General features: G+C 43.9%; 5 protein-coding genes across 7 annotated transcripts; 3 read left to right on the top strand and 2 right to left on the bottom strand.

Annotated features, from left to right (window-relative positions):
* Positions 1 to 57: 57 nt before the first annotated feature.
* LOC135349906 (diacylglycerol kinase epsilon-like) lies at positions 58 to 3,766 on the top strand. Of its 2 annotated transcripts, XM_064548561.1 has the most exons (9): positions 58 to 166; positions 229 to 828; positions 957 to 1,095; positions 1,532 to 1,675; positions 1,842 to 1,984; positions 2,180 to 2,348; positions 2,654 to 2,725; positions 3,051 to 3,296; positions 3,463 to 3,766. In XM_064548561.1, the coding sequence occupies exons 2-9, from the start codon at positions 242 to 244 to the stop codon at positions 3,592 to 3,594; spliced, it is 1,632 nt and encodes a 543-aa protein (XP_064404631.1). In that variant the 5' UTR covers positions 58 to 166; positions 229 to 241; the 3' UTR covers positions 3,595 to 3,766. The 2 variants fall into 2 exon arrangements, with proteins under 2 accessions (XP_064404631.1, XP_064404630.1); XM_064548560.1 differs by having other exon boundaries at positions 66 to 828.
* Positions 3,653 to 8,206, bottom strand: LOC135349901 (uncharacterized). Of its 2 annotated transcripts, none has more exons than XM_064548554.1 (15): positions 7,623 to 8,206; positions 7,496 to 7,568; positions 7,302 to 7,438; positions 7,082 to 7,254; positions 6,318 to 6,966; positions 6,143 to 6,287; positions 5,812 to 5,959; positions 5,636 to 5,724; positions 5,455 to 5,555; positions 5,339 to 5,395; positions 5,226 to 5,286; positions 4,876 to 5,008; positions 4,634 to 4,795; positions 4,386 to 4,489; positions 3,653 to 4,134 (listed from the first exon to the last, which is right to left on the bottom strand). In XM_064548554.1, exons 1-15 carry the CDS (start codon positions 7,716 to 7,718, stop codon positions 3,743 to 3,745), a joined length of 2,520 nt encoding a protein of 839 aa, XP_064404624.1. In that variant the 5' UTR covers positions 7,719 to 8,206; the 3' UTR covers positions 3,653 to 3,742. The 2 variants fall into 2 exon arrangements, with proteins under 2 accessions (XP_064404624.1, XP_064404623.1); XM_064548553.1 differs by having other exon boundaries at positions 6,143 to 6,966; positions 7,623 to 7,744; positions 7,885 to 8,205.
* A 240-nt stretch (positions 8,207 to 8,446) lies between these two features.
* On the top strand, positions 8,447 to 9,737 carry LOC135349909 (uncharacterized). Its single transcript, XM_064548564.1, has 5 exons — positions 8,447 to 8,717; positions 8,768 to 8,858; positions 8,924 to 9,042; positions 9,174 to 9,264; positions 9,474 to 9,737. Exons 1-5 carry the CDS (start codon positions 8,524 to 8,526, stop codon positions 9,555 to 9,557), a joined length of 579 nt encoding a protein of 192 aa, XP_064404634.1. The 5' UTR covers positions 8,447 to 8,523; the 3' UTR covers positions 9,558 to 9,737.
* Positions 9,738 to 10,184: 447 nt separating this feature from the next.
* On the bottom strand, positions 10,185 to 12,105 carry LOC135349793 (uncharacterized). The gene is made up of 7 exons (XM_064548403.1): positions 11,986 to 12,105; positions 11,689 to 11,861; positions 11,408 to 11,558; positions 11,257 to 11,317; positions 10,908 to 11,040; positions 10,666 to 10,827; positions 10,185 to 10,485 (listed from the first exon to the last, which is right to left on the bottom strand). Exons 1-7 carry the CDS (start codon positions 12,103 to 12,105, stop codon positions 10,329 to 10,331), a joined length of 957 nt encoding a protein of 318 aa, XP_064404473.1. The 3' UTR covers positions 10,185 to 10,328.
* Positions 12,106 to 12,576: 471 nt separating this feature from the next.
* Positions 12,577 to 16,359, top strand: LOC135349792 (uncharacterized). The gene is made up of 14 exons (XM_064548400.1): positions 12,577 to 12,831; positions 12,936 to 13,026; positions 13,090 to 13,208; positions 13,394 to 13,487; positions 13,869 to 13,975; positions 14,033 to 14,159; positions 14,207 to 14,269; positions 14,471 to 14,682; positions 15,287 to 15,383; positions 15,509 to 15,627; positions 15,689 to 15,779; positions 15,873 to 15,979; positions 16,045 to 16,171; positions 16,231 to 16,359. Exons 1-14 carry the CDS (start codon positions 12,641 to 12,643, stop codon positions 16,297 to 16,299), a joined length of 1,614 nt encoding a protein of 537 aa, XP_064404470.1. The 5' UTR covers positions 12,577 to 12,640; the 3' UTR covers positions 16,300 to 16,359.
* Positions 16,360 to 16,397: the final 38 nt, after the last annotated feature.

The raw sequence follows: 16,397 nt of genomic DNA, 5'->3' as shown, positions 1-16,397 counted from the left end.
GCAAGCACCTACCCACGTAGTCTACGTAGATCTATAGAAGCAGAGCATTTTAGCTAATGAGCCACGCCTTCATGTTTGGTGCAATAAACAGATGACTAGGCAGTAGTGTCAGACTAGACTGCTGTTTGTTAGAGCTTGAAGGGATACTCTGAAGGATTTGCATATAGTGAGTGGAACTTCTATCTATCTGGGATTTCTATCTATGATTTAGCAACAATTCCACTACAGGATAGGTAGATCTATGTCTCACCTTATTCTGCTCAAGTGGCTTCAAGACCCTATTTCAGCGAGCCTACTAATCTCGACGGTAACTCTGCTCTCATGGATGTTTCTCAAGCTCATGCGTGCTTGCAAGTCACCCTCTGCGTACTCTATTCACACCAGCGACCCTCTGCGAGCCCACATCTGGGAGAAGACCAAGTACCTCGACAAGCCGACCTACTGTAACGTTTGTGAAGATCTGTGCATTGCAGGCACACAATGTCAATCATGTGGATCCAGACTGTGTACACTGAGCTCTTGTTTGACGCAGGGACAAAACACTCACCACTGCAAACCACTTTCTTTGCCCAGTTCCGCTACCTCGCATCATTTCTTTGTCAGAGGTAACCTGCCCCTCTCCAGCAGCTGTGTTGTGTGTCAGGCTCCCTGTGGGGCACAGCCAGAGTTGTCAGATTTTGCCTGCGCTTGGTGTGGACGGACCTATCATGAAGATTGTCTGGGAGAGAGGGAGCGAAGATCCTCTTGTACTCTAGGACCTCGTCGAGAATCAATTGTGCCTCCAAACTGTGTGAAACTGAACAAGAAGGGCTGGAAGGGGAGACAAAGGTGTGTTGTCATTGTGTGTGTGTATTCAACCTTTGAAAACTATTTTGTCTGCATATCAATATTTACTGTCATGTAGGTCTAGTTCATGTGTTGTATAGTAGTAATTCATTTATGGAACTAATCTGTAGGCTGGTGGTGGAGGCAATCTCCCCTCCCCTTCTTGCATCGCACTGGCGACCTCTCGTGGTGTTAGCCAACCCAAAGAGTGGCGGCAAAGATGGTGAGATGATTTTGAGCATCTTCAGGAGACTCCTCAATCCAATACAGGTGGGTCAGTGTCTTCATACCCATCTAATTGCATTTCTCCTACCGGGACATTTTTAGCCAATTTTGTCTACCCATAACTTTCAACCCATATTCCCTAGAGAGGCTTTCAAACATCAGTTGCTCACTACACATCACCCACTCTTCCTTAGTTGGGCGTGGCTCGACCTCCTTTAGGATGGGAGATCGGGTTGCAAGCTTATCTTGGATTTGTTCTGCCGCCGCTGTAGGGCGCCCTATCAGATTGCAGCATTTTTCACGTGGTTGGTTGCACTTCAGCAGAACAAATCTCAGATAAGCTTGCAATCTGACCTCCCGTTCTGACGAAAGGTCGGGCTACGCCCACCTAAAACTCTTCCCTACTATCCCTCCATTTTTTCCCCCTTTTCTTCCCAACTATGTCTTAACCTTTCTTCCAATATCCACCATTCTCACACAGGTGATAGACGTTTCTCGAGATCTCCCAGAGGCAGGCCTAGAGCTGTGTAGAGTGTGTCCAGACTCTCACTGGAGGCTGCTGGTGTGTGGGGGAGATGGAACTGTGGGCTGGGTCCTCTCAGCAATTGACAAGTGTTCTCTCAAAGTGAGTTGAATTCACAATCCATATACATGCCAAAGTTATCACATTGTATTGTGTGATACTGGCATTTCTATAGTACGTAGTACACTAGAGAATAGATTATTTTATATACTGGCTTTCCTCTATATGGTCACAACTAACAGCAGCTTGCTATACCCCCTCCACTCAGAGTCCCCCTCCAGTGGCTACCCTCCCTCTGGGCACGGGTAACGATCTGGCCAGGATGCTCGGTTGGGGGAGTGGCTACGAGAACGAGGACTTGGAGACAGTCATACAGGATGTGCATCATGCGCCCGTGGCTCTACTGGACAGGTCAGTGTTGAATAATGTCCTATGTACTGTACAGTACAACAGAGTTTGTACGGTTAGTAGTGGCTTGGAATGCAATTTTTGTCTGTGTGTATACCAGAAAGACTCCTTATACGTGGGTAACTATTATTATCTTCTGTTAAATTTGTAGTCTAAGCTCTTGATTTTGATTTGAACATACGTATTTACTGTCTACAGATGGAGTGTCACCATTGATGAGTCCAAGTATCTTGGTCTGAGAAAGGGCCGCAAACAGTTGATGATGAACAACTACCTTGGGTTTGGGTGTGGAGCCGGCGTTGCTCTGGACTTCCATCAAACTAGACAGTCGTACCCATCGCTGTTCAGCAGTAGGATCATCAACAAGGTAAGAGCAACAAGGTAAGAGCATGCGTAGTTACAGTAGTATTCGTTATAGTATCCATGGTAACTAAAGAGCCTGCAAACTGGCCTAAGAAGACGTCACATTTGCATTACCTTAACTTATGTGGATACACCCGTATTAATAACACATGTTGTATTTCTTACAAGCTAACAACTTAACACATGTTGTACTTCTTACAAGCTAACAAATTAACACATGTTGTACTTCTTACAAGCTAACAACTTAACTTGTGTGGACCTCTTACCTAGCTATAACATAACCCAATCTGATGGATGTTACCTCTACAGGCATGGTACCTGGGCCTCGGAGCCAAGGACGTGTTACAGCAGTCTTGCAAGAACCTCCACGAAAAGATTGAAGTAAGCACCAATTAACTGAGTATTCACGAATGCGTCTAATAACTACAGTCTGCAGTTTACCTCCAATCTGTATAACAATAACAGTAGTTGAAAACGGTTCGGTGATGGCAAACCCTATGGTATACCGTAATTATTTGATTTAAGGCGACACTTTTAAATAATTATGAAGCCAGAGGTCGTTTCTTTTGAGGTTGAAAAATTATGTTGAAGTCCTGGTGTCGCCTTAAATCGAATATAAGTACGGTAGCATCATAGAGATTACTCTAAATTCAACTGTATAATTATGTGTGGCAGTGATTCTATCTCTCCTCGTACACCCTCTCAGCTCTACCTGGATGGGGTCAAACATTGCCTCCCTCACTTGGAAGGTCTGGTCATCTCAAATATCAACAGCTGGTCAGCAGGATGCACTGTTTGGACCACACCTACTGAGGGGGAGGGGAGATTTGGAGCCTGTAGGATGGACGATAGACGACTGGAGGTGGTGGGTATCTACTCCTCCCTTCATGTTGGCAGGATACAAGTGGGTGTGGATGAACCTCTCAAGATAGGACAAGCTCGAGAAATTAAGGTAAATAGTGGTAAATGCATGCATAAGTTTCTGATGTGTATTATATACCAGGAGCGTACGTGCATGCAGTGTCTATTTTTCCTAAAGCCCCCGGGGGGTCTACGTACATTACTTAGAATTTGGATTGGAGAAGGTAAATTATTTGTTATTTGTTTTCTCGCCTCAGGTGGTTGTACACGGCAGTGTGCCCATACAAGTTGATGGAGAGCCATGGCAACAAGGCGGCATAGCTACCATTATCATCACACATCAAGGACAATCTGCTATGCTCAAGAAAATTCACCATAATGAGAACTAGTTATGGTACTCTGATATAATTATAGTTTTACATCCGAAGCTGGGGCGTGTACAATAGATGAAGATCACAATCAATTTTTAATTATAGTGACAAGAATGAGCACAATCATTGATACACACGTACATAGATGCAACATTATACGTACATACTAAGAGGATTTTTTCAATGCCACTCTGAACTGTATCTGCAGTCTAGCTATATCAGCGTCCAAACTAGCAAGGTCTGTTTTGAACTCCATCTCACTGGATGTGGTCAAACAGCTCTGTGTGTCCAGCTGGCCCCTGGCCCCCACACTGCTGCTCAGAGGGGAGTCCGTCCTTAAGCTATTTGTGTTCATACTTGAGGGGGGGAGTAGGTGATTGAAATGAGACATGGTTAGGGTGGAGGCCTCGCTGGTGGGTGGAGATAGGGGGTGGAGTTCAGACGACAGATTGAGAGGGGTGATGACTGGGTTCGAGGCGGAGCTTACTGAAGCAGGGCCTCTCGGAGGGCTATTGAATTCGTGAGGTTCCTCCGTCTGTGACTCAGTCAGTGTCAAATCTGGGGAGGGGAGTGAGATGTGTAGTGATGGATGCATAGAAACGCCTAAACAAAGCTGCTAGATTCATACATGCACGAGCAAATAAATTTAACCGTGATTGGCATGCACAAAAAATGTGCAATTTTAATATTAGAACAAGAGAGCTGTACAGTGTATATGTATGATTAGCCTCCTTCACAAGGCCTCAACAAGGAGCGGCCTGGAATCGAGGCTAATGTATGATGTGTGTACAATACTGTACTGACTGTACCTAGTTCTGCCTCCGGTAGTATGGAGTTGGTGTCTGAGCAGTTGTTGCTGTCCCCACCAGCCGTGTTGTCGTGAGTGCCACTCCTTGATGTTTCCAGTAGAAACCTGTAAAAACATAGCAGGGCACATGAAATAGGTCCCTCCTATACGGTTACAAAATGCAACAGTGATGTTGTATCTAAAACTAAAAAATCAAGGCATAATTGCAGAAATACAAAAAAGGCATCACATTCTTCATACTACACTCACCTTTCCACATTTCCATCGTTGACCAAAGATTGAAGCTTGTCCACCAGTTGGGAGGATATTTCATACCCGTTGTCACGTGATAGATGAGTGTGATCACATGACTTGCAAATGTCCACCGGTTTCAATCCTGCCAGAACATGTGCAAAACACTGTCTCAATCCTCTGTGTGTAATGTGTGTGTGTGTGTGAGACATCGGACAAGAGTCAGTCCAAAATTTAATAGTAAAGTAAAATTTACTCACAGAAGTTGGTCATGTGCATGCAGCAGCTGTGTGTCTTTCTCAGCAATGGTCACCCGTATCATGTCCAGCTCCTCCTGAGCCCTCTCTATGGAGCACTGGACCTCTGACAGACGACCAGGGAATCCAAGACTCCCTACAACACGAAGGGGGGGGGGGTATAGGTAGGAAGTGAGGTAATCACTTGATGAAGCGTTATTGTCAACTAGTGATGGATAACAAGGTCACCAAATTCACTGGAATTGATACTGCAAATGTGTACAGAACACAAGCCTCAAAATCTTTGACATTCCATTAATCTATAGTTAAGACATCATGGTTTCCATAACAGTGCATTTGGACAATACACACACCTTTTCTGACTGTGGACAGCTCTGTCTCCAAGTGAGCTGCCTTCTCTTTCAACTCTTTGTGCTGGGTTTAAAGAATAACCTGGCCCACTGAATCATTACACTTGTTAGGTTACCTCATCCTCTAGTTCCCTGTAATGAAGCTCAACCAGCCTTCTCTCCTCACTGTGTCCCTGTAGTGTGTGGAAGAGGGTGGGTCAACTTGTGTGTGTGGAGGGGTGGTGGTGGTGACCTCCTTGGTGAGGCTGTGTTGTGAGTCGATGAGAGTCAGTGCCTCTTTAGCCGAGTGTAGGTCTTCTCTCAGCACTACCAGCTGTCTGCGATGAGTCTCCACTGTGTGTGTGTGTGTGTGTGTGTGTGTGTGTGTGTGTGTGTGCTGGGGTTAAAATGAGATACAACCAAAATCATCCTACCTAGGTCGTGAAAGGAGCTCCTCTCCTTCGTGGCTAGCTCTAACTGTCCCATAGCCTCCGAGTAAGCATACTCACTCTGTATCACTCGTCTAAGAGAGACAATATGTACTGTATGGTTAGTACATGCCATGTGCAAGCAGCTTGTATGAGTCAAGCTTAGGGGAATTCCGTCTTACTGTAACAGCTGTGCCTTCTCTTGCTCTAGCTGTTCGGTTTGCCGCATCCAATGAGAGGAGAGAGTTGGGAGAGGGTTCTCCAGTTGCCTACACTGCTCGGGCACACAGCTCTTCAGGCGGTCCAGGCAAGAGGTCAACTCAGAGTGACCTGATACAAACAGAGTGTAAGGTTCACCCTTAGTGCAGTGTATGTACTGCACGTCTATCTATCTATCTACAAAACCTTGTCAATTAATATTCGCCTGCTTGGGCAGTGAATACCTCCTAGCCTACCACTAGATTGAGGAACTTAAACTTCAATGAGAACTAAGTACGATATACACAGCTGTACCTGTTGATGCTAATCCCTGCTCGATATTAGCAATCTCCATCATCAAACATTTCTCCATCTCCCTCACACCATGAACACTCTCAGCTGGGGGTCTTGTCAGAGGAGCAGAGCTGCAGCGTCTCTGTTCACCCCCCACAGTCGATGGCTTAACAGTTGAGCTTGAGGAAGTGGTTACCAATACAGAGTGTGTATCCGTTCTTGCAATTGTCTTGGAAGTTGCAGCACTTGAAGATGATTGCATGATAGTTGTAGCTGGATGAACATTGTTTGTAGGTTCTTCTAATGTTCCTTGCTGTATGGGAACAGGGACAAACATCACAGGGCCATTGGAGACAGAAGTAGTAGGTGTGGAGGTAGTCAATTTGTTGCCATTGGATATCCATCCATTGAGAAGAGGGAAGCATGATAACCAAGGTGGAGGGGGACCTATCTTACTTGTTGCTGACAGGGCAGAGGGTGGATGTGGTGATGAGGAAGTGGGTGGGTACGGTATGTAGGAGAGATACGGTAGAGGAGCATACAGTGGGTACGAATACTTTGGTGGAGTTTCAGTGTTGTTGTGATGGTGGGTAGTTGTTACTGAAGGAGACATCTTGGTCAAGGTAGAGTGTTTGACTGAGGCTCCAGGCTTCCCTCCAGTGGCCGTGTGTGTAGGATGGTGACGAGAGGGCCTGGTTCTGACCTCAATCTGAGGTCTTGTCTTGGGTGGGTTCCTCGACACAACAAACGGTTTTCTTGGCTCAGTTTGTAGCCTTCGATGAGCTCTCTTGGTTCTTCTTTTGCCAATCTCCTTTTGTTGACCAAATGTCACAACTCGGCCACCTCTAGTCAGTGGGGAAAAATTTCTTTGAATTGTTGTACATTATATAGGCAGCTTGCATTAACGTTAATCAGAGTACTGCCCTTAAATGAATGTACTTTGTAAGCTGTTTTACTTACTCTTGTTGTTGGTTGTCAACTTTTATGACTGGTTGTCCAGTGGTGTCTTGAGTAGTTCTGTCAGTGGGTAGTTGGTTGACTGGATCGTTGAGGGCCCTCGGCACAGGGGGTGGTCTGAGGGGTGTGGAGCAGGCGTGAGGATGGGTGTGCTTCTGACCCTCTGAGTGGACAGTCTGGAGTGAGGAGGGGTATGTTAGTATTATAGAAATTATGCAATAACCTTGGCGGAGCTTTGGCCAGTTGTTTTCAAAGTAGTGAGCTTGCTGGAGAGAGCATTTGGTGGATGATTCTCTTTGCCCTTGTCTCCGCCATTGCAGTTATCCTGGTTATCTTGACTGTCCTCCTCTGCTTGGCCACCTGCAGCAGAGAGAGAGGCGAGAGATAGGATATGATTATGCCCCGCCCCCTAGTTACCATCTTTGTCTGGAGTTAGGAGGGTTTTGAGCAGAGCAGCACACCTGTCCAGACCTCGGTTCACTGATGCTACCTGAGGAGGATATATATCATATAGAGTGGTTTCATGATGCATTGCCGTGGATACCTGCTCCTCGGTATCAGTCGAGTAGAGAGAGAATTTTGACTCAAAATTCCCCCCAGGAAGTCCAGTTTCTGTGTCACTGGTGCTGTTGCAACTCATCTCTAGGATAGTCCTCTGTAGTCAACCTTTAAATTAAAGTTTAATAGCAACGGTGGGCTATGGCTATGGCTAATGCAAGCAGCTAGTTCCTTCTGCATGCCACCAGGCCATAATTATGGCCAATAGATATATAATACCACTTGTACTTTTCAGCTTTTGAGTTTACCGGTTGAAAAGGTCAAACACAATGACCCTGGCCCTAGTTGGGGCGGAGTCCAACCACACTTCGCCACCAGTGGTTGGACTGGGTTGGACTCCGCTGAACTACCTGTCTCAAGGCCAGACTCCTTCCGGGGAGAGAGTCTGGCAAATAGAGTCACTTTTCAGACAGTCAAAAATGGGCGTGGCGGAAATGGGCGTGGTGACAATGCTAAAACTGGTTGGCTATTATCTCTACTCCCGTACAGATTTAGAAAGATTTTCTGTACTTGAAATAACATTTTTAGTTGATGTATACCGGAATTTAAGTTAGCCATTGCCTACTGGCATAGTTTTAAAAATGACAAAGGTCAAGTACTATCAACCTCCTCTGTGAAGTGGAATCATGTGACAGTTTAATTGCATTCTTGAGAATCTGATTGGAGATGTCAAATTTTTGACACTGAACCAAGAAAAATGCCAGACCTCTCCCTGGCACATGTCAGATCACGTGCAAGGGAGTGGTCTGGGTCCAGACTAGAACTACCCTGTCCCCCACAAACAGGCATGTGACCACACTAAAGAGGGAGGGGCTCTTACCGCTACATGTATAATAATAATACTATTATAATTAAGCTACACATTTTCGCAAAACTGACCAGCAATAATGATGAAGCCAAGACAGCTATTATGTAAGACTCTGCTTGCAGTGGGCTGCTTGCAAATGGTGATTGTGTTGGTGTCTGGGCAACCAACTGGCAAAGTGTGTCCTCCAGTAGCTGGAGCACCAGGGTGTGTGTGTGACCATCCGGATGGGAAGATTGACGTCAGACCACTTGCTAACTCTGATGGCACTCCAAAGTAATTTTTATTACAGCATGGACTGACATTATTCTTGCATTGCTTTTCAGGTACACAAATCTGACTGACCCAAATAAGTACCCCTACAGCATTAATCCTTGCACTCCTTTCTCTGTAAAGGGAGGGTGCACCAACGTATTTGTAAGTGATGAGAAAGTTGCATCCTCATTCTCATTAATCTCCCCCACTTATCTCCATAATTATAGATCTGTCAAGGAGATCCACATATTGCCGGTGAATTTTATAGCATTGCTGATAATGGCACCGAAAAAATCTACATAGACACTGATAATAAAGTTTACCTCTACTACACCACTTCAGTCAGGTATTGTATATTCCGACTTTATTTCTGATAACATTTTTATATTGCCAATACAAAGCAGTATTGTGTGCATGTGATTGCAATCTACTACAAGTACACACATGACTTTATAATTATAATCTCATTGTGTTCAGATTTGCAAAAATCTATCTGGAGTGTGATAAATCGGTTACTGGTACACCACAGTGGGACATCAAGGGGGACAGTGCAGTAGTTCTCCATTATGTGAGGAGCTAGGCCAAAAGTTAATTTGTATGGATGCTTACTGCATACTACATTACAGTGGCGTAAGGGGGGTCGTTTATTTAATATATAAAGGGGGCTCCCCCTGCTTCCTACACCACTGCATTACAACGTAATTGATGGGAGTATGACTACGCTTTGTCCTGATGCACATATGATTGGCATATCACTGATTGGTTTTTTTGTTGCAGGAATTCACAATGAAACATGCTAGTGTATGCCCTGGGGGATTCAGGGGCCGGGGTGGAGGCTCAAACGAGATTAAAGGACTGTGAGGACACTGCCTCACGACTAGTCACGAGACGCTGAACACTATATTTACTATAATTGTGGCTAACTATTATAGTACTAGTATAACTATAGGCTTGTCTAGTTACTTGCTTTACTACATCTTAGGCCGTTAACAGCGGTTTTTGTACCACAAAGTCAATAATATCTGTCTAGCTACCATCAAATTGACTGTGAAAAGTGAATATCGTAACGTTCTCTAACTATCTAAGTAGCTTATACTCTAAATCTTGAACTGGTCCTCACAAGGACATTTTAGAATTAGTGTTGATAACCATTTTCTCGTAAGGACTTAGGCTTCATGCTGGTCATTGCTAAGCGGTATGCCATCCCTAGTAACAGGTTAGTGTCCTGATAGCATATAAATTTGTTGGAGCGTAACAAGCTATAGGGTTGACAGAAGGCTTTCTGGCTTGCTCTATCACTCACTACAAAGGTAATTAGTTGGTAGTGAAGGCATTAAGGCTGATGATTGTCTCTTTGTAGGATGGATTTACATTCTCTGCTGTGAGGACAAGGCATAGAGAAGATTTAAACTGTAATCTTCACCTTTTAAAGCCGTTTGTGTGTGTTGAACCCTCAACCATAATACCTTATGGTGACAAAAAAATTCACAAGGTACTATCAATGTTTGCACATTAATTATTCTGCTCATAAGTTATGAAATAATTATAGTGACTCTATGATAATTGTTCATTGCATTTACTGTGATATGATTATAATCAGGCGGTACAGTGGGTTGAGGTAGGGGGTGGAGTTCAAACGACAGGTTGAGGGGGGTGATGACTGGGTTCGAGACAGAGTTTGTACTGTATTGTACCTAGTTCTGCCTCCGGTAGTGTAGAGTTGGGTGTCTGAGCAGTTGTTGCTGTTCCCACCAGCCGTGTCGTCGTGAGTGCCACTTCCAGTAGAAACCTGAAGAAAAGAATATTGTAATAAACTTAGCACATGAAAGAGGTCTCTATGCGGCTACAAAATGCAAAAGTGCGAATGTTGCATCCAAACTAAAGCACCTCAAGGTAATGTGTGACAGTGTTTGTACCACATAATTATAAACGACATCACATACCGTACAATTCTTCATACTACACTCACCTTTCCACATTTCCATCGTTGACCAAAGATTGAAGCTTGTCCACCAGTTGGGAGGATAGTTCATACCCGTTGTCACGTGATAGATGAGTGTGATCACATGACTTGCAACTGTCCACCGGTTTCAATCCTGCCAGAACATGTGCAAAACACTGTCTCAATCCTCTGTGTGTAAAGTGTGTGTGTGTGAGACATCGGACAAGAGTAATAGTACAAAAGTTAATAGTAAAGTAAAATTAACTCACAGAAGTTGGTCATGTGCATGCAGCAGCTGTGTGTCTTTCTCAGCAATGGTTACCCATATCATGTCCAGCTCCTCCTGAGCCCTCTCTATGGAGCACTGGACCTCTGACAGACGATCAGGGAATCCAAGACTCCCTACAATAAGAAGGGGGGAGGGAGGGAGGGGTATAGGTAGGAAGTGAGGTAATCACTTGATGATGCATTGGAGTGAATGATATTGTCAACTAGTGATGGATAATAAGGTCACCAAATTCACTGGAATTCATACTGCAAATATGTACAAAACACAAGCCTGGCATTCCATTAATGACACATGGTTTCCATAACAGTGCATTTGGGCAATACACACACCTTTCCTGACTGTGGACAGCTCTGTCTCCAAGTGAGCTGCCTTCTCTTTCAATTCTTTGCGCTAGGTTTAAAGAATAAATACCCTAGTCGATGGCTTAGCAGTTGAACTTGAGGAAGTGATTACCAATGCAGAATGTGTATTTGTTCTGACCTCAATCTGAGGCCTTGTCTTAGGTGGGTTCCTCGACACAACAAACGGTTTTCTTGGCTTAGTTTGTAGCCTTTGAAGCCTTTGATGAGCTCTCTTGGTTCTTCTTTTGCCAATCTCCTTTTGCTGACCAAACGTCACAACTCGGCCATCTCTAAGTGGATAATGGACTACTTAGAGAACACTTTTCATTTTGTTTTGTGCATTACAAGGGCAGCTTGCATTAACGTTAATACAGAGTAAAGCACTGCAATTATATAAACCTTATATGTCATTTTACTTACTCTTGTTGTTGGTGGTCAATTTTTATGACTAGTTGTCCAGTGATGTCTTGAGTGGTTCTGTCAGTGGGTAGTTGGTTGACTGGATCGTTGAGGGCCCTCGGCACAGGGGGTGGTCTGATGGGTGTGGAGCAGGCGTGAAGATGGGTGTGCTTCTGACCCTCTGAGTGGACAGTCTGGAGTGAGGAGGGGTATGTTAGTATTATAGAAATTATGCAATAACCTTGGCGGAGCTTTGGCCAGTTGTTTTCAAAGTAGTGAGCTTGCTGGAGAGAGCATTTGGTGGATGATTCTCTTTGCCCTTGTCTCCGCCATTGCAGTTATCCTGGCTATCTTAACTGTCCTCCTCTGCTTGGCCACCTGCAGCAGAGAGAGAGGCGAGAGATAGAAGATGATTATGCCCCGCCCCCTAGTTACCATCTTTGTCTGGAGTTAGGAGGGTTTTAAGCAGAGCAGCACATCTGTCCAGACCTCGGTTCACTGACACTACCTGAGGAGGATATATATCATATAGAGTGGTTTCATGATGCATTGCCGTGGATACCTGCTCCTCAGTATCAGTCGAGTAGAGAGAGAATCTTGACCTGAAATTCCCCCAGGAAGTCCAGCTTCTGTGTCACTGGTGCTGTAACTCATCTCTAGGGTAGTCCTCTGTAGTCAACCTTTAATAGCAGCAACAGTGGCACATGGCCTTGAATGGTACAGTCTTAGTCTCGAATACCCGCCTCAACCTAAAAGCTCAAGCTTTTAGGTTGAGGCGGGTATTCGAGACTAGTACAGTCTAGTACAGTAACAGACTTTCAAGTTTGCCGGGTTGAAAAGGTCGAACACCATGTGACCACTAATTACTATTAATTTGACCACAAACAGGCATGTGACCGCAATAAAGAGGGGAGGGGCTCGTACCAAAACAAGCTAGAGTTACATTTTTCACAAAAACTGACCAGAAATAATAATGAAGCCAAGACAGCTATTATGTAAGACTCTGCTTGCAGTGGGCTGCTTGCAAATGGTGATTGTGTTGGTGTCTGGGCAAGCAACTGGTACAGTGTGTCCTCCAGTAGCTGGAGCACCAGGGTGTGTGTGCGACCATCCAGATGGGAAGATTGACGTCAGACCACTTGCTAACTCTGATGGCACTCCAAAGTAAGTCTATTTATTTATTGAAGCATGGTGTCTTCTTCGTGAGAGGGAGCCAAAACAGTGGTTATCAACACTTTCACTGACATGATTCTTGCATTGTTTCTCAGGTACACAGGTCTGATTGACCCAAATAGCTACCCCTACAGCATTAATCCTTGCACTCCTTTCTCTGCAAGTGGAGAGTGCACCAACGTATTTGTAAGTGATGAGAAAGCTGCATCCTTATTCTCCCCCACTTATCTCCATAATTATTATTTATAGATCTGTCAAGGAGATCCAAATATTGACAATGCATTTTATGACATTGCTGATGCTGGAACCGAACAAATCTACATAGACACTGATAATAAAGTTTACCTCTACTACACCACTCAAAACAGGTATCGTATAATTATTGTGTATCCCAAATTTGCTAATTGGACTAGCTAGTATAGATATATAGATTTTGTGATAGCTATTTGGGATACTACTAAGTGTTGCTGCTAAGACAAAACAGTATTGTGTGCATGCGATTGCTGTCTACTACGAGTACACACATGACTTTATATAATCTCATTGTGTTCAGATTTGCAAGAATCTATCTGGAGTGTGATACTTCGGAAACTGGTACCCCAAAGTGGGACGTCAAGGGGGACAGTGCAGGAGTAATTCTCCATTATGTGAGGAGGCATAAAATAAATAATAATCCACGGATTCCTAGTACACAGCCACAAGTGCATGCCACATGGGATATATTGGCTCAGTAGTATGTAGGCCCCAAGGGCAAACGCCACCACTGAGCCAATATCTCCAATGTGTTTCACTCTTGCAGTAACTGATTTGTTGCATTTCACATTTTTAAAACCATACATGGCATCATGATCATGTGGTCACCGCTATGCCTACACCTAGACACTGGATCAGTCTGATGCAATGTTATGCTAGCACACCGTTCCCTTTGATCTAACAATAAATTTATTTATTTATTTATGCATACCCTGGATGCACATCTAAGACTAAAACATCTATAATTATGTATCGCTGATTGACTTTTGTTGCAGGAATTCACAATGACTCATGCTAGTTTATGCCCTGGGGCTTCAGGGGGCGGGGGTGGAGGTTCAGACGACTCGATTGCAGGACCTGTGGGACTAGTGTTGATATTCTTGTAAGGATTTAAGCGTCATGCTGGTTGTTTGCTAAGCAGGGTATGCCATTCCTACAGGTTACCAGTTGCCCTGATAGCATATTTTGTGATTGGAGCTGTGATCATGGCGGTCAAGTACAACGCTGCAGGGTCGGACATCATTCCACACAAGGCTTTCTGGCTTGATCTACCACTACTAATTAAGGTAACTACCTGGTATTGAATGTAAGGCTGATGATTGTCTGTTTGCAGGACGGAGTTATGTTTACATTCAACCCGTGTCTGTCTGCTGTGAAGAACCGCGGCTATAACAAGGCATAGATTGAACTGTAGAATGTAGAATCTATTGTGTTGCTGTTGGCATTATTTTTAAACTGTGTATATATACATGTAGCTATAGCTGCCTTTATGTGTTGTTGAACTCGTATTCATAATTAAATTTGTGCATTGTGTTAGCAGTCATGTGAGATAGATTTAGGGGGTGGATCTTTTTTCTCATGCATGCAGATTTAGCAGACAGTTAAATACCAGGAGAAGATGACCATGTTGCTCTCAAGAACCTCAGTCATCCTGTTAGCTTTAGCTGCATGCATTTTTGCAGACCCAGATCCTCCTACTGGAACCCTCTGCGCACCTATGATTGGCAAGCTTGGATGTGTCTGCAATCATCCTGATGGTCAGGGAGTGATTGATCTTACAGGCTTAGGCAAACAAGATGGCACTGCAAGGTGAGTATATAGATCTAAATCCTGCCAAATACTGAGCTGTTTAATTTGCACACAGCTTGCATGTTGTTGACAGTTGAAATACTGTTTTTTTTCATCTTGTATAGCTAAGAGCCTTACATGCCCCTATAAGTTGAACAACATAATACCGTATAGTCGGTGATTTCGGGGACAAAACATTCGTGGTTGAGCAGGATAATGTTTTCGTGGTTGCTGCTTGCACTGCAGGTAAGGAAGGTACACTGTAAAAAATTGTGTGTAGTTTTGACGCAAGTGCGTAAAAATGGTGTGTAGTTTTTCGTGGGTAAAATATTCGTGGTCTGAGTTCCAACCACGAAAACCACGAATATTTTGTCCCCGGAAACTACCAGCTATACGGTAGTAACGGGTGAAAGTACGTACTGCATGCATGTAATAATATAGTCTACTTTAATATTAGTGGATGAGTTTTATTATTAATGTGTGGCCGGCCATCTGTCTCACACGCCATGCATGTATGTGACAACAGACAATGGGCTATTATCTGTTCCACTGTAAATATGCAGCTACTATAATAATACTTATTAGCATGCATGCATTCGTTAATTTGTGTTTCCCATTCATGCAGATTCAGCGGTGGCATAACTGACCCTGTGGGTTACAGCTATGCTTGGAATCCCTGCTATTCATTTGACTCAACTAATGGCGGATGTAATGCAGTATTTGTAAGTCATAACAAAAAAGTTCCTATCTTGCATGCTATTATGCATAATATTATCCAGACGAGGCAACTATAATATAGTTGCATGTGTAGATAGTTCTAGATATATCGTCTGGGTATTTATTCCAGGTTTGCCAAACTCAAGCGGATGGATCAGCAAGTTACACTGTTGCTGACGCTCAGGAGCAAATATGGATTGATGATACCACAAAAGTACCATACGTTTATTACACGGGACCAGATAATAGGTGAGTATGTAACACAATAGCTACATCGTGTACCTTCAGTTTTGCTAATCGTATTATCCAGAAACACAAGAGTATACCTGGACTGTGACAAAAGTGTGACCGGGGAGCCTCAGGTTACTACTACAGGAGACAGTGTGAAGCAACTGAGTTACGTGAGTGCAACACTTATACTTATGCAGAGATCAAAATTTAATGGTTAAAGCTTGGTTCAAATGTATCTACTTTATATTTTGATTGCAATATAGGTTTTCCGCATCAAATCAGATAAAGTTTGTCCTACTGCTGGTGGTGGTGGTGATGGTGGTGATGGTGAGAGCATTGCAGGAATTGCAGGGATTGTCATCATTTTTCTGTGAGTGACATTCATTTTACGAGCTGCTTCACTTATTGTGTGTGTGTGTGTACGTGCATGTGCAGGCTACTAGGTGCGTTGGTGACATACTTTGTGATTGGAGCTGTGATCATGACGGTCAAGTACAACGCTGCAGGGTCAGACATCATTCCACACAAAGCTTTCTGGCTTGCTCTACCACTACTAATTAAGGTAACTACCTATTTGTCAAAGCATAGGTGATTTAATGTCTGCAATTCTTCCATTTGTAGGACGGTGTTCTCTTCACTTTCTCCCCATGCGTATCTGCTTTCAAAAATCGTGGTTATGACAAGGCATAACACTGCTTTTTTGTTGTATAGTTTTGTAGTGAGTTTTAAATTGTGTGGTGTGTGTGCCGGTTCTTATCGCCATTTCTGCAAAATGTTGGGGGTGGGGC

The sequence above is a fragment of the Halichondria panicea genome, chromosome 16 (assembly GCF_963675165.1).
Source record: "Halichondria panicea chromosome 16, odHalPani1.1, whole genome shotgun sequence".
In the NCBI taxonomy this organism is placed as follows: domain Eukaryota; kingdom Metazoa; phylum Porifera; class Demospongiae; order Suberitida; family Halichondriidae; genus Halichondria; species Halichondria panicea.
This window is presented reverse-complemented; position numbering and strand designations above follow the sequence as displayed.